At 35.1% G+C, this 16450-nt stretch overlaps 1 protein-coding gene across 3 annotated transcripts in view; it reads left to right on the plus strand.

Annotated features, from left to right (window-relative positions):
* PRKDC (protein kinase, DNA-activated, catalytic subunit) overlaps positions 1–16450 on the plus strand; it is a 229719-nt gene that overhangs the window by 50318 nt on the left and 162951 nt on the right. For all 3 annotated transcript variants that reach the window (XM_019661296.1, XM_019661297.1, XM_019661298.1), the window contains exons 15-25: positions 725–850; positions 2119–2271; positions 3708–3823; positions 4166–4325; positions 5071–5157; positions 6015–6134; positions 6557–6716; positions 10935–11041; positions 13066–13156; positions 14576–14739; positions 15414–15566. In XM_019661296.1, coding sequence (XP_019516841.1) covers positions 725–850; positions 2119–2271; positions 3708–3823; positions 4166–4325; positions 5071–5157; positions 6015–6134; positions 6557–6716; positions 10935–11041; positions 13066–13156; positions 14576–14739; positions 15414–15566 — 1437 coding nt within the window. The remainder of the gene's footprint in view (positions 1–724; positions 851–2118; positions 2272–3707; positions 3824–4165; positions 4326–5070; positions 5158–6014; positions 6135–6556; positions 6717–10934; positions 11042–13065; positions 13157–14575; positions 14740–15413; positions 15567–16450) is intronic.

A 16450-nucleotide genomic window follows, 5' to 3' on the forward strand; every position in this document is an offset into this window, starting at 1 on the left:
CTATCCTTACCCCAGTGTAACTTCTTGCTTCCCTTGTCATAGACTAACTGCCTGTATATTCCTGGATTTACTTCTGGGCTCTCTATTCTGTTCCATTTATCTGTATGCCTATTTTTATGCCAGTACCATTTTGTTTTGATTACTGTTGTCCTGCCTTACATCTTGAAAAATGTAAGGTGAATAAACTTCTAAGTTATGAAACATCCTTAAACATAAATTTAATGTTATATATACCGTTTTACATAAAGGGAATGTTTTCTCTTAAAACTCGAGGATAAAATACTTAGGTGTATTATGGGAGGCATATCTTAGTTACTGGAAGTTACAGGAAATAGGATGAGATGAGAGATTTGACCTGTATAAGAAAGTGAGATAAATACTTTACAACACATTCCATGGATACTGTTTTTGAATAATTGTTAGCGCATCACTATTGGGTTGTCGGAAAAGTCATGATACATTTTTGCAATGAAAAACATAGAAAAATATGTCATGACTTTTCTGACAACCCAATATTTTAGTCCTAGTTAGAGGAATTATGACTTGTTTTCAGTTTGCTTTTTTATTATGCTTTCATAATATTGTGTTTTCCTCAATCAAATTGTACCCTCTTACTAGTAGCTGTTTTAGCTTAGAAAATTCTGAAAATCAGAAAGTTATGGCAGCAGTACGTATTTTGTGATGAATACATCAGTAAGTATTGACATGTTCTCTTCCTGCCCAGGTTGCTCTGTCTGAATCTGAAGACTATCGTGCATCAGGGGAAGTTAGAACTGGCAAATGGAAAATTCCCACATACAAAGACTATTTGGATCTTTTTAGAAATCTTCTGAGCTGTGACCAGATGATGGTAAAAATGATAATTTTATAGCCATAAAATACTCTGGTTCTTCTTTATTAGTCTGCATAATTTTATAGTTTAGTCTTATTTATTTCAGAACTACATTTTACTAGCTTTCAATAGTTTCTTTAAAAAGTACTTCAAGTAATAAAAAATCAAAACAGTGTGATTAGTATAGTTAAAGTAATACTAGAAAAAGATCAATTAAAAGGAACAAAATTGTAGAATCATTTAAAATTAATTACTGTAGTTGAGTCCACATTTTAGCTTTAAGTAGCAGTATAGTACAGTTGATGCTAAGTTGCTCTTTCTAACAGATCCACCCCTTAGGTAACAAAAATATAACAGTATTATCACCATGAAAGAGCTATTCTCTTCTTATTTGTTAAAGATAAAGATAAATCCAATTGATTTAATAGATATGAAGGAGATTGATGCATAGCTATTTACATTATTTATGATTACAATAATGTCTCCTGTCTAATATGTTTTTAGCAGATGTTTGTTTAATGTCTACTTTTTAAGGCAGGTTCTGGACACCATTTTAACACAGACTTTGACAAAGCATTAATCGCCTAGGAAAAGCAATTTTTACCAATAGATGATTCCTATCCTATGAAAAATCTTAGGAGCTTTTAGTTTTCTTATTGAGTAAAATAGCAAAGTTAGTAATTTTACCTAAAATATTTCTTTCTTATGTATGTGATGTTAGATAGCCCTATATTTTCAGGCTAAGTTCCATAGAATATTTGACTGAGTAAAGACAATATAATTGGTGTATATTTTTGGAATGGTAGAACAGTTTCACTTTTGAAGCACTGATAGATTATACTTTTAAATAAATATGCATTTATCCAGATGTATGCATAGGTGTATGTATATATGTACATGTATATGTACATGTGTGTGTGTTTGCTCATATATACAGGTACATAGTGTGTGTATAGTATACTATATAGCCTACTACAGACACATAAATTAGTTGGGGTAAATGCTTTGACAAGGATTGGCCTAAATCTTGTTCACTACTATTTACTTAGTGTTTGCTACATAGCTAGATAAGTCATACCATCTGACCGAAATGATATTGCCCTCATTTAGGATGGGGTCTGCAATTTTATCTTGACATCTACCAGGTAAATCTATAGTTTACACAGCAGCTTTCATAATACCTAAATATTCAGGTACATCTATGTACATTTTAATGCTTATTTAATACTCATTCTGGTACTTCTTTGCACAGAATTTTTAAGTTTATGATTTTTCTTTATTTAAAGGATTCTCTTTTAGCAGATGAAGCATTTTTCTTTGTGAATTCTACCCTTCAAAGTCTGAATCGTTTGCTGTATGATGAATTTGTAAAATCTATTTTGAAGATTGTTGAGAAATTGGATCTTACACTAGAAAAACAGAATGTTGGGGAACAAGAGGTTAGAATTTTCATCACTATTTTGCATTATTTTTATATCAGTTCTCTTTATAGGTGAATATTCAGGGGAAAATAAGCACATTTGTAGAGAATTGCAGGAAATTGGTTTCTTCAGCCTTAATATGTGTTGTTGATATTTTTCTATTGGAAAGCCTAATGTGTAGAAAATGTTATTAGAGTTTTCAAAAAATAATTTATATGTTTAATACGTTAAGACAATTTTTTGTGTAAAACTTGTTTACTTACTTACTTATTTATTTATTTATTTATTTATTTATTCCTTAGCAATAGTAAAGAGCCAAATCTTATTTTGTGCGGAGATGACTTTGTGATAGGATAGGGAAAGCTGGGATTCCTCTTGTTCATAGCTAAGGAAACTCCCAATTTCTGGGTGCAAAGTATTAAATGTGTTCTTGAGATAGTAGAATATAGACAATAGGCAGAAAAGGAAGAATGCACCCTCTATTTTTCCCATACCCAGTTGGCTTTAGGCTGCTAGCTAGGAGTTGCTCTTCTCTTGTCTGAGGAGTTTTAATAACAAACACTATGGTAATGAGACTAGTGGGTGTCAAATGAATTCCAGTGGAAAACATCTCGTTTTCCAGAGGATGAAAACGGGATAAAATAGGAAAAGGCCATTTGTCACATTGACTTCATTGCTTTCATAATGTTCAATTTTTTATGCTGGTTGATGGGAACACCAATGTGTTTTCATGCCTTTTATGCTTTGTGTATGTCTAAAATAATTTCATCAAAAAACTTGCCAAAAGGGACTTAACTGGAACTGTGTCAGCCAACAACCTGCTTTTTAGAACACGTCTGTCATTTTTGTTGTCTTCAGTGGCTTCCTTTGCGCTTTCCCTTGTTTTCTGCTCTCCTGTTTCTGCCATTCTTGCTTCATTCCGGTAGGTCATTTGTCACCTCTGTTAGCACTTCCCAAATAAAGCTAGCCTCAAACTTTATCCTTCTTTTCACCCTCCTTATCCTGGTTTCCATTCTGCATTTCTAACTACTTGTTTAACATGTCCCCTTGAATTTGATAATACAAACTTAATATGTTAATATTAAGTTAATATTACTTAATACTATTCATTATTCCTCTTTTTCTCAATTTGAAACCTCCAAGTCTTTATTTTTTCTATAAACTTTAAGTTTTGAAATTCTACGTCTGTCAAGTCATCATTGCTAGCTCTTTTAAGAAATGATCACCCCGTTTGTATTTTTATATTTGTATTTTTCTATCACTTATCACTTTCCATGTATCCTTTTATTTAATGTTTTACTGTAAGCTCTTGAGGACCCACCTGTACTTTTTTCACTTTTGCATTCTTTCCTGATAGCATCAGGCCTTGGCTATGAAGTGACTTGGTCACTTGTTTCTTAAGTAAATGTGTGGTTGAATGGTACAATGTTTGTTTTGGAACAATTCATTTTAAGGATGAAAATGGAGCTGCTGGTGTTTGGCTGATCCCAACTTCAGATCCAGCTGCTAATTTGCATCCTGTTAAACCCAAAGATTTTTCAGCTTTCATCAACCTGGTGGAATTTTGCAGGTATTTTAAAAAAAATTCTAATTATTTAAGAGTGAAAGTGGTCAGTTACTTCCTATAAAATAGGAAAAACACTTATATAGATGTGAGAAATGAAATAACAAAAGACTTATAATCTAAAATCTCTTATATAAACCTTTAAAATATATCTAAATGTACCAGCTTAGAGTTATTATTTTTACATGTAAGAGATCCTCAGGTAGGGAATAGAAGGAATATACATATATTTTAAAATGTTGTATAATGGAATCATAGACCTTTTAATTATGTCCTGTAAAATTCCAAAGCTAAATAAAAATAGTATGATAAAAATTTCTACATTAAACTTTTAATTTGTTTTTACAGAGAAATTCTTCCTGAAAAACATGTAGAATTTTTTGAGCCATGGGTATACTCATTTGCATATGAATTAATTTTGCAGTGTACAAGGTTGCCACTCATTAGTGGTTTCTACAAATTGCTTTCTATAGCTGTGAGTAATGCCAAGAAAATAAAATATTTTGAGGTAAGTGTTTTTTGAAAGATGTTGAATATTCCTTTGTTTTTTAGATTGCATGACTATGTATAAATGCATTATAAAGTATGAGATTATAGCATATTGCAGTTTTAAAAATCTAATTTTATTTTCTGTATATTTAAAAACTGATAATGTGAGTGGCAATTGGATGATACTGTTAACAAAGTTAATAGTATTTCCTGTACTGATTTACAAACACCTGGCTAATTATATTAGATTAACAGAGGTTCTCAAAGTGTGGTCCTAAAACCAGCAGCACCAACATTACTTGGGATATCTCATGCCCTCTCCAGACTTAATCGGAAACACTTGGGGCAGGGCCCAACAATCTGTGCTAACAGGCCTCTCAGGTGATTGGTGGCTGGTGAAGTTTGAAAATAACTGGATTAGTGTACTTAAGGCTCCAGTTAGCCATGAGCAGTCTGACTGGTTAATTACAGGATGAGCAGTTCTTAGTGCTTGTAAGTAGATACATTGGAAGCTGAGGAAGGGGTAATGGACTTAGCCAGGACTATGGCTCTTGACCAGCCATTCACTTTCCACCTCATGCTCTGTTTCCCACTGGTCTCTGTCTCAAATATTTTCAGAGCCAATTTTTCCTTCACCTCTGCATGAGATCTTGGCAAAGTGAAAATGGATTCACCCCTCAGAAGAACAGTTGGGCGCTGCTGGTTTAGGATACAGAATTATCTGATTATTGTTCACTGTGCTAATTGACTATTTTATTTGACAGGGAATTGGTTCAAAGAGTCAGGAACAGCCTCCTGAGGATCCAGAAAAATATTCTTGCTTTGCTTTATTTGCAAAATTTGGTAAAGAGGTAATTTTAACATGATGTATTCAGTGTTAACATAGGCTATCTACAAATGAATGTATGGGGCCGGCTGAGTGGCTCACTTGGTTAAGAGCGCAAGCTCTGAGCTACAGGGTCGCTGGTTCAATTCCCACATGGACTAATGAGCTGCACCTGAGCTGAGCTGCTGCTGAGCTGCCAATAGGTGGCAGAATGGCTCAGCTGGTGAGAGCACGTGCTCCTAACAACAAGGTTGCCAGTTGGACTCCCGCATGGGATGTTGGGCTATGCCCACCCGCAACTAAGATTGAACCAGGGCACATTGAGCTGATGGGCCGTGAGCTGCCGACTGGTGGCTGGATGATGAATGGACTTGGAGCTGAGCTAGCTGTGCCCTCTACAATTAATATTGAAGAGCAACAACTTGGCTCTTCCCCTTCCCCAATTCCCAACACTGTTCCCCTTCCCCAATTCCCCAATAAAATCTTATTAAAAAAAAATGAATGTATTTGGAAGAAAATCCTAGTAATAATAAATGATCTAATTACTTGAAAATTGGTTTGCTTAATTCTGTTCAGGATTAAGGGATTAAAAAATAGTAACAGGAAACCATTGTGTTTTAAAAGTCCCTTGAGTTTTCTTAAAATAATTTGTGTGATGAAAACTCAAAATTAATAGATTCTTTAGCTTTTCCATGTAATGGGAATTAAAAAATGAACTTTTCCCAGAGGTCAGTGTTTAATTTGAAAATGAACATGACCAGGTCAAATAAAGGATACGTTATCATTGTTTGTTTTTGAGAATTGGGTATTTTTTTAGTTGATTTTCAGTGAATAGGCTGTATTCAGGTGCACAGCACTGTCTTTTTCTTCTTTTTTGTTAAGGTATCAGTTAAAATGAAGCAGTACAAAGATGAACTTTTGGCCTCCTGTTTGACCTTTATTCTGTCTCTGCCACATGACATCATTGAACTCGATGTTAGAGCTTACGTTCCTGCATTGCAGGTATATGCATTGTCTTGAGCAAATCCATTTCTTCATGCAATGTTTCCTAGAAAACATGAAAATATCAAGGTCTTGCCATGGCAGTCACAGTAGGTGCTTACTAATCAGACACTCCTGGTTGAAGTTCTACCTCTTCTACTTAGTCGCTTTGGGACTTGGGACACGTGGTTTGGCCTCTCTGAAGATTTGGATATGATGATTAAACCTTCCATGTGTTGAAAGTCTACATTATATCACCAACCATATAGAGTGGTGGTGCTTGTTTTCTAATGACCTGGGATATACCCACCTATCTCCAGCAGTGTCTGGCGTTCTGGCAGTAGAAAGGCTTATTTATGAGAATCCACTATTAATGGTGGTGTTTTTTTCTTAAATCTTACATTCCTTGTGTTTTAGTTTACCTTATTTGTATTAACATATAGATGGCTTTTCAACTGGGCCTGAGCTATATCCCATTGGCGGAAGTTGGCCTGAATGCCTTAGAAGAATGGTCAGCTTACATCAGCGAACAAGTAATTCAGCCCTATTATAAGGACATTCTACCCAGACTTGATGGATATCTGAAAACTCCAGCCTCATCAGGTAAGGTTTAAAAGAATTATGATGTATGTCTTAAATAAGCTGGAAATGTAATAACTATAATAGGACTACTCTTTGTATTTTTGTAACTTCTGAAACTTGAACTCAACGTATTCAAAATATATTTGGTTGGTATTTTTGTAATCTTACCAGTTCATTTGAATATAATTAGTACATAGGAAATACAACTGAGGCATTAAACCTATTTTTTCATTTTACTTGTATTCTATCAATCTATAAAATCTTTAAGGGCAAGAACTTAAATATCTTGAACTCCTTATAGCTCCTATATTTATTATAGCTTATCTTTGTTTTTAAAGTTCACATTCTGTAAGGAGTGCTGCTTTTTGAGTAGTTCACTAAAAATACGTGGACTTAGTTTAAAAAAATAATATAGCAGTAAATATCTTTGTGGTACTTTTATTTGTTGTTTAGAATTTAGATTGGTCAGTTAGCTCATTGAAATTATTTGTGTTTTTAAATTAATAAGGGAAATTACTATGATTCTTTCAAGCAAAAGATTTATCTATTGATAAATATGTATAACTATAGATAATTAGAAGCTAGGGAAAAGCAGAGAGTAAGTAAAATTAAGTAACGAAGTCCATAATTGTAAAGACAACCACTGTTTTTAGTTAATATTTGATTTGATATATCAAACTTCCAGAACAGTTGCATTAATAGTAAAAAGAATTTCTATATACCCTTACGCAGATTCAGCAGTAAGATTTTGTCCATGTGCTTTATCATTGCATGTACTTTCTCTCTCTACATATAGTGTGATTGTGTGTGTGTATGTGTGTACACACATGATCTTTTCCAAACCCTTTGTAAGGTGCAGGCATCATGGATATTTATACCTAAATACTGCAGTGTGTATTTCTTAAGAGCAAGGATATTTTACTTAACCACAGTATCATTATCAAAATCAGGAAAAAGAACATGGATACATTAAGCTACAGTCCATATGCAGATTTTTCAGTTGTCCCATTTCTTTCATAGCTATATTTTTTTCTGGTCTAGAATTCAGTCTAGGACCATGCATTGCATTTATTTGTCGTAACTCTTCAGCCTCTTTTTTTTTTTTTTTTAGCTGAGCCATCCTGCCACCTGTTGGCAGCTCAGCGGCTGCTCAGCTCGGGCCGGGACTCAAACCACTGTTGCTCAGAGCTCAAACTCTTTTTTTTTTTTTTAAAGATTTTTTATTGGGGAATTGGGGGAAGGGGAACAGACAAGTTGCTGTCGTTTTGTTCTTCAGTCTAGTTGTGGAGGATGTTGCTTCACTGGCCCAAGTTGGCACCACCATTGCGCTCTTCCCGGGCGAGGCAGATCAGTCGCCGGCTTCTGGACGGCCGCTCACTGCGGCTGCTGGCTGCTCACGCTGGCTGCTGGCTACATACGGTAGCCCATGGCACCCCACTGCCACAGGGGCTGCAGCCTACGCCGTTGCCGTCGACTCATGGCATGCCAGCTCCAGGTTGAGCTGTTGTTCAGCATCTTAGCTGTAGAGGGCAGTGTCACTGGCCCTCATATGTGGGATCCGAACCGGGGCCCTCTGGCATCCCAAGCGAGTTCTTAACCATCGCGCCACTCAGAGCTCAAACTCTTGAGCGAGCTCTTAACCAACTGAACCACTCGGCCATCCCTTCAGCCTCTTATAATGTGGGATAGTTTTCCAACCTTTCTTAGTTCTCACAATATTGACATTTTTGAAGATTACAGGCCAGTTATTTTATAGAATGTCTTTCATTGTGGGCTCGTCTGATGTTTTCTCATGATGAAATTCAGGTTATGTCTTTTGTCAGAAACACCAGAACTGATGCTCTGTCCTCACAGCATCATGATGGCAGTTGGTGCTGTTATCAGTCATGTTCATTTTGACCATTTGGTTAGCAATTGTCTACTCCACCTTTTTGTAGTTGTAAAGTGACTGTTTTTCCCTTTGTGTGAGTTAGTCATTTGAGATCTTTTCCTTTTCCTCTTCTTGAAGTATTTAGTTCTAAGGCCTTTAGGTGGTGCATAGGAAAGTGGGTGTTGGGGTAGCTGTGGTGCTTCCTAGGAGCTTGAGGAGGGCAGCTCTGAGGGGTGGCCTGGTGTTGGGGTCAGAGATGGAAGCAGGGTGGGAGGCACGAACATGTTGGGCCAGCCATGTGGGATATGGGGTCCAGGCAGGGTGATAATGGTAACAGTTTCTCTCTCTCTCTCTCTCTCTCTCTCCCTCTCTCCCTCTCTCTCTCTCTCTCTCTCTCTCTCTCTCACACACACACACACACACACACACACACACACTGATAAATAAGTGTAGAAATAGAGATGAAAGCATGAGCGTGTATGTATATGTTAACACATATATTCTAGTTCTGTCTATTGAAAGGGCCTGCTTGGTAGTAGGGATACCTTAGTAGTAATAATCAAACTTAATACCCAGACCATGGCTTCTAAATGTCATTTTCCATTAAAAGGAACCAGAACTTGGAGAAATGACTAGTCGTAACCTGGGACAGGGAAAATACAAGAAGAACCTACAATATTGTATTTTCTGAAACATCCAGAAAGTGAGGAAGTGTTCAGAGAATGATGGGAAAATGTCACAGGCAAAATTTGGGATGATTCAAGCATCAAAATAAATCATTCTAGAAAGAGAGTATAATCCATTGAATCACATTAGAAATATTGAATGTGTACAGATATAAATAAAATGAGTAAATGGAAAGTTTCATAATGTTTTTTTCTGTTGCTGTGTAATAAGTTACCACAGATTTAGCAGTTTAAAACTACACCCATCTATTATTTCATGCTTCTGTGGGTCAGAAGTACAGATGGGCTCAGCTGGTCTTCTGTTCAGTCTCACAATTTCATTGTTGTCTTGGCCGGGCTGGGCTCTGAACTAGAAACTCTTGGGAAGTCTTTTCCTCCAGGCTCGTTCAGGTTGTTGAGCTCCAAAAAAATAATTAACAAAGACACTGAGAAAACCAGATCCTCTTTTTATCGCTGGCCCATCAGAGAATAGATCTCTAACATCTACCCACAGAAGGTCACCAAATGGTCAGCAGACCATAAATCCCAATTCTCGGTCATTGCTCCCACCTGCAGGGACCAGCTTATTGGGTATAAGCAAACAAAAATATGAAATCATATAAAGGACAGTAACTAGAGTAACAGAAAGCTAGGTAAAGTTGTCAATTGGGATTCATTTCTGGGAGCCAAGAAAAGATGGGCTAGGATTAAACCACCTGTAGGTTCTTCTCCATCATTGCACTTTACCTGGCTCTGTCAGCAAATCCATTGGGCACTGCCAGAACTAGTGAAAAATAACTGTATAACTAAAATTATGACTCTGCTGCTATTAAATGAACATGTGTTAAAGATTTATTCAACTCAACAGTTAATAAAGGAACTAGTAGGGTGTTGCAACTGGTTCCTGTAACCTGAATCTAATCACGAGAAAACATTAGACAAATTCAAATAGAGGGACAGTATACACAATAATGGGCATATAATTTTTAAAATGTTCAAATCATACAATTCAAGGAAAGATTGAAGAACTGTTTCAGTTTAAAGGAGACTAAAGAGACAGAAAACTAACGTAATGTAGATCTGAACAAAAGACGCTACTGGGATCAGTGCTGGAACCTGATTGGGTTTGGGGAATAAATGTGGATAAATGTCTCCAGGTCAGTATCCTGACTTGGATGGTTGTGTAGTTGTTAAATAGGAGAAATATATATATTTTTAAAATAATCATAAACTGGGACCGGCCGAGTGGCTCAGTTGGTTAAGAGCTCGTTCAAGAGTGCGAGCTCTGAGCAACAGGGTCACCGGTTCGAATCCCAGCCCGAGCTGAGCTGCTGCTGAGCTGCCAACAGGTGGCAGGATGGCTCAGCTAAAAAAAAAAAAATCATAAACTGATTGACTATTTGGAAATATAGTACAAAACTTTTCTTTCCTGTTGCCCCACCACCTCTGATTATTATTTTTAGTATGTGTTTCCTGCCCCGTATCTGGAATTAGCTACTTCTCTAAGGAAACATTTTTTTTTATAGACAATGATATTTAAAACCAAGACGATAACTATTAATATATTTTTCTAAAGAGTTGATTTTTAATCATTATTAAAATTAGGATTTTAATGTCTCTATTTGGTAATATGTGTTCCGCCTAGTATTCAACAAGTAAATGCATGAATGCTATTTAAAATTGATTTTTGTTTCCTGTCGATAGATGAGAACAAGAATAACTGGGAAGTGTCAGCACTTTCTCGGGCTGCCCAGAAAGGATTTAGTAAAGTTGTGTTAAAGTATTTGAAAAAGACAAAGAACATTTCATCAGTAAGAAATCCTTTGTATTTTCTTTACCTTGAAAACTGTAAAGATCAGATTCTAATGCTTGTGAAAAGTAAAAGTCATTTAAAATGTTACTCTTAACATATAAATTAGAGTACAACATAGAATATATTTTTAGCAATAAAAATTGTAGCTAAATTATTTGGTTTATTGTCTGGATATTATTTTCCTGTTTATCTCTACCTTTAAATATATTTAGTGGATAATAAAAAATAGGCTGCTTCATATTTAATAAGCAGTAGGATTACTCATATTATGAATATGTAAGATTGATTCATTTACTGATTGGATCTTAAATATTGTTTTGTCAAGTTCAATTCATGCCAGCTGTTGTGGGTTTTTTAGATGTTAAGTGCTTGAGACAGTTTTTTTCAGATGTGGCATCTAATGTGATAGGAAACATGTAAATAGAAAAAATTGAATTAGTATAGGGAAAATAACTTAGGTATCAAGTGAAAATTAAAATTTGAAAAACTTTTGATGTCTAGAACTGATATTGTAAACCGGAGAGTAAATTCTTCCCACCCATTATTTTTGACAGCATTTGATTCAGAAACTTGAATGAAACTAGAAATGGTTGTTTAAAACTTTTTAAATTTTATAACATGTAAATAATGCAAGATAAAATTACTTGAGCGTATCTCCAGTTTTGCAAATAAAATGTCTTTAGCGATACCCTATTCCTAGGACAGTAGTTCTTGAAGTGTGAACCCCTGGAGGCTTCAGTGTACAAGGCCAAAACTATTTTTACTTGTTGACATTTGCACTATGGTATAATGATGGATAACACTGTTGGTTCCTTAGCACTTTATTAAATCTTGACCCTTGAGCACACATCTTTTTAGTATTCTGTGTGATGCAGTCTGCTGCATAGTGAAGGGTGTCAGTTGTCTTCAGGTAAAGCACTTATGTGATGCTTTGAGCTATGAACTAACGTATGTATATTTTTCTTGAACACTATATTTACTTGAAAGAACAAATGACAGACGAGCTGGCTATTCAATATTTGGCAAACATTTTCTACAAAATAAATAGTGAGCCTGTCACTTCAAATAAAACGCCTGAGAGTATTTGTTGCCAATGACAGAATTCAAACATTAAAGTGAAAATTAAAATTTTGGAAAACTTGTAACTATCACCATGAGCTTGACGGCTTCTGAATACTTAGATTTTTTTTTTTCTGATGACATTTAATATAAACAAATGTGACTTTTTTTGCATATATAATGAAATGAGTCAACATTTGGTAGATCTATATAACAGCCAGTAATTTCAGATGAGCGATATATTACCAAATTAACTCAACATTCAGGATAAACCAATGGATTTTAATGTTATAGAGTATATAAAATTAATTGATAAAGCTTCAGATTCCACATAACTAATCTTTAAGAAACTATCACTTGTTCAGTTTTGGTATAGTATCGAAGAATAATCATAATTATTTAAAAAAGACTATCAAAATACTCCTCCCGCCTTCTACGGCTTCCAGTTACAGCCCTAACAAGATCACAAGACCTCTCTTTTAGTGAGCAAGACAATAAAGAAATTGCACAGATGTGAAACAGTGCTACTTTTCGAGGTTTTTCATTTATTTGGAAAATATGGTTACTTTTCCTAAAAGTATCTCGTTTGTTAACATGTAATGAATTTAGTATTTTTAAATAACTATTTAAATAATTTCTAAGTTTTAACTTCTAATATGATATTGATAAATACAACCCACTCAAAATCTCTTTAGGGATCCTTAGTATCTTTTAAGGATGTAAAGTATCCTTCTAAAGTTTTAGAATTGTTGGCCTAGGAAATGGACATCTAACTGAAATTGGAAGAGATATGACTTCTTTTCATGAATTTGCAATAAACTTAACAGCAGTACTGTGTAGGATATAATGAACCATTGGGAGACATTAACATTAGAGAGGGTTGTAAAATAGTTTTTTTTCCTCTTAATTCTCTTTAATTTTTAACTTAGTTATCATACATAATACAATTGTTCAAATTTGCAGAATGAAGTACTGTCCTTAGAAGAAATAAGGATTAGAGTAGTACAAATGCTTGGTACTCTAGGAGGACAAGTGAACAAAAATCTTGTAACAGGTAAGTAAACTTTCCTTTAAAATAAATTAACCTCTATAGATAATATTTGTACTTTAATTTGGATGTACACAAATCATGGTATATTTAGATATTCACTCTTATATGTGATTTATATATTTTCAAATAAGATTACAAAGAATAATTGCCTAATGAAGTGCTTTGACTATAGCCATGCAATCTGAATAATTCAGTACACTAGCAAGGAAAATGTTCTGGTTTGATTTCTTCTTTTTAATTGGGGAATTGGGGAGAGAGACCAGCCAAGTTGTGGTTCTTCAATCTTAATTGTGGAGGGCTCCAGTCGTCATCTGGCTGCCCATCAGCAGCTCGTGGCCTCTAAGGTCAAGCTGCTGTGTTCAATCTTAGTTGCGGGTGGGTGTAGTCACCATCCCATGTGGGGCCAGCCAAGTGGCTCAGTTGGTTACAGAGCTCACTCAAGAGTGCAAGCTCTGAGCAACAGCGTTGCCGGATCGATTCCCGGCCTGAGCTGAGCTGCTGCTGAGCTGCCAACAGGTGGCAGGATGGCTCAGCTAAAAAAATAAATAAATAAAAAATAGAGTGTATGCTCTATCCACTGAACCATCTGGGTGGCAGCTCAGCTCAAGGTGCTGAGTTCAGTCTTAGTTGCGGGCAGGCGTAGCCCATCATTGAACAGGCAATCTTGTTAGGAGCACGTGCGCTCACCAGGGGAGCCATCCTGCCACCTGTTGGCAGCTCAGTGGCAGCTCAGCTCGGGCACAGCGTCACTGGCCCATGTGGGAATCTAACCGGCGGCCTTGTTGCTCAGAGCTCGCGCTCTTAAACTAACTCTTAACCAACTGAGCCACTCGGCCGGCCCCCTAGTTTGATTTCTTAAATATGTTTTCCATCTTGAAACAGAAGCCAGTTTGACTTCCTTTTCTATATTAAACGTTGTGTCAGGAATTCAAAGTCAATCTTTTTTGAACCCCTATTCTTAATATTTGGATATTTTCATATTGTTTTTGGTTAACACTTTTAAAATTCATTTTTATTTTTACTTTTGAAATTTCGTATTAAATATAGAAGTAACTTTGGGTTCTTTAGGAAGTTACAGACTATATTGGGAAAATAAATGTTATAAAGAGATTTTTAATAAAAATATCGTTTATCATTTTTCCACAGACTATCTTAGTAACTCTTTGTTGAAACTGGAAATTATCCCAGACTGTTAGATTTGTTTAAAAATAATTTTACTTTAAATTAAATTCAGAAATAATATCAGTGATTTCTAGTGTTGTAGTTACATGTCTATAGTAAAACAAAAAAGGAAAGATGAATAAAGAGCTTAACTTAAAAGTATAATTAAAAAGTATCCTGGTTTCACTAAATGACTGTAAAGCAATTGGTATTAGATTTTGAATGGAAAAAAAAAACGTTCTTCTTAATCTTTTTTAACAGCTGCATCCTCAGATGAAATGATGAAGAAATGTGTAGCATGGGACACAGAAAAAAGACTCAGTTTTGCAGTACCATTTATAGATATGAAGCCTGTGATTTACCTGGATATATTCTTACCTCGGGTCACAGAATTAGCTCTTTCTGCTAGTGACAGACAAACTAAAGTACTTTATTTTTCATTTCACTCATTATTTAGAGTCTATTTTTTTAAGACATAATATTTGTTAGGAAATAGGTAATATATTTCAGCCATTCCAATATCAGTAATTTTTTATTTTCTGTATATAGTAATTAGAAAACTAATTAGCAGAAGTAGATGTCATTGATAATAAAAGTTAAACATAAATCATCTTAACAGATAATAATCTAGCAAAACATTAATATACCAAAAGCTCTTCATAAAAGAAAATGCAGTAAAAGCGCATTTAAAAGTGATTTTCAATCTGTTCTCAGTTATCTCCTCAACCTGGGAAATTAGAAACAGAGAATCTCAAATTTTATATTAATTTGTAAATCTTCAGAGTGCTTCAAATGTTCACTAAAGTAGTGATAGTTTAAAAGGTATTAACAAATGAAGCAAAGTTCTATAATATGGCAGCATTTAAATATATTTCTTGTGAATGTATTAGTCTAATGTCTAAAGCTTTTAAGTTTCAATTCTTAACTGTGAGCTAAAGATCAAAGTTAACAGAAACATTAATTTTATACAATAAGAAGTGCTTAATTTACATTTGGGTATGATAATTGTTAAAGGATTAAATTGAATGTGGTTTCAAAATATTCTTCTCTTGTAAACATGAAAACTTAAAAACTTTCTTGAATTCCTGGCCTATTTCAGGTTGCAGCTTGTGAACTTCTACATAGCATGGTTATGTTTATATTGGGAAAAGCCACTCAAATGCCTGAAGGTGGTCAGGGTTTCCCACCCATGTACCAACTCTATAAGCGAACTTTTCCTGTGTTGCTTCGACTTGCATGTGATGTAGATCAGGTAAGTGAATGATTTTGAATCTGAAACAATTCCAAAATTTTTTTCAAAAGTTTTGTCTAGGTCAGTGATCATCAAAGCTTGCTTCACATTGGAATCATCTGGGGAATCTTTTAAAAAATATTGCTTGCTGCCTGGCTGCTGTCCCCAGACTTTGATTTAATCCCTCAGGGATGTGATCTGGGGATGGTGACTTTTAAAAGCTGTCCTGGTGATTTTTAATTTGCCACAAAGTTTGGGAATCACTGTTCTAGTTAAGGGTTACTGAGAGTCTAGGCTAGGCATCTAAAGCTGAATTAGTAACGCCCTTCACATATAGGGACTCACTCTTTCATGGTGTGAAGAAGAGATGTAACCATGGGCAGTAGTCATGGAAGAGATTGAAAATGTTGGCAAATGGCTTATTACTGATGACTTTATGGACAAATTCTTATTGTTCTCATGAAGCAGAAAAAAATAGAATTCTCAGTTGATTTTATGAAGCTAGCATAACCCTTATATCAGGCTGCACACACAAAAAAGAAAATGAAATGAAAAACACAAGTATAGATGAAAAATTCTTCAATATATATGAATGAATACAATTCAGCAGTGTATTGAGATGCATCATTATTACATAGGATTTTTGGTTAAAACTGGAAATTTACCACAGAAATGGATTTCAGAAGCAGTGATGCTCTTTGTAGAAGCCTAAAGGGCATTTGTTAGCTCCTGGTAAACTAGGAATAGTTTAATATCGAAATATGATAAAAAATGTCTATCTGAATGTCAAAGCCAAATGGTCCCCACTCATGAAGTACCAATGCTGTCTTGTGCTTTGGACAGGACAGAAGCCTTTGATGAGAAGCAGTTTGGCCTGTTTATAGTGGCTCCAGCACCTACCAGGA

Source organism: Hipposideros armiger, unplaced genomic scaffold, assembly GCF_001890085.2.
Source record: "Hipposideros armiger isolate ML-2016 unplaced genomic scaffold, ASM189008v1 scaffold_343, whole genome shotgun sequence".
Taxonomy (NCBI): domain Eukaryota; kingdom Metazoa; phylum Chordata; class Mammalia; order Chiroptera; family Hipposideridae; genus Hipposideros; species Hipposideros armiger.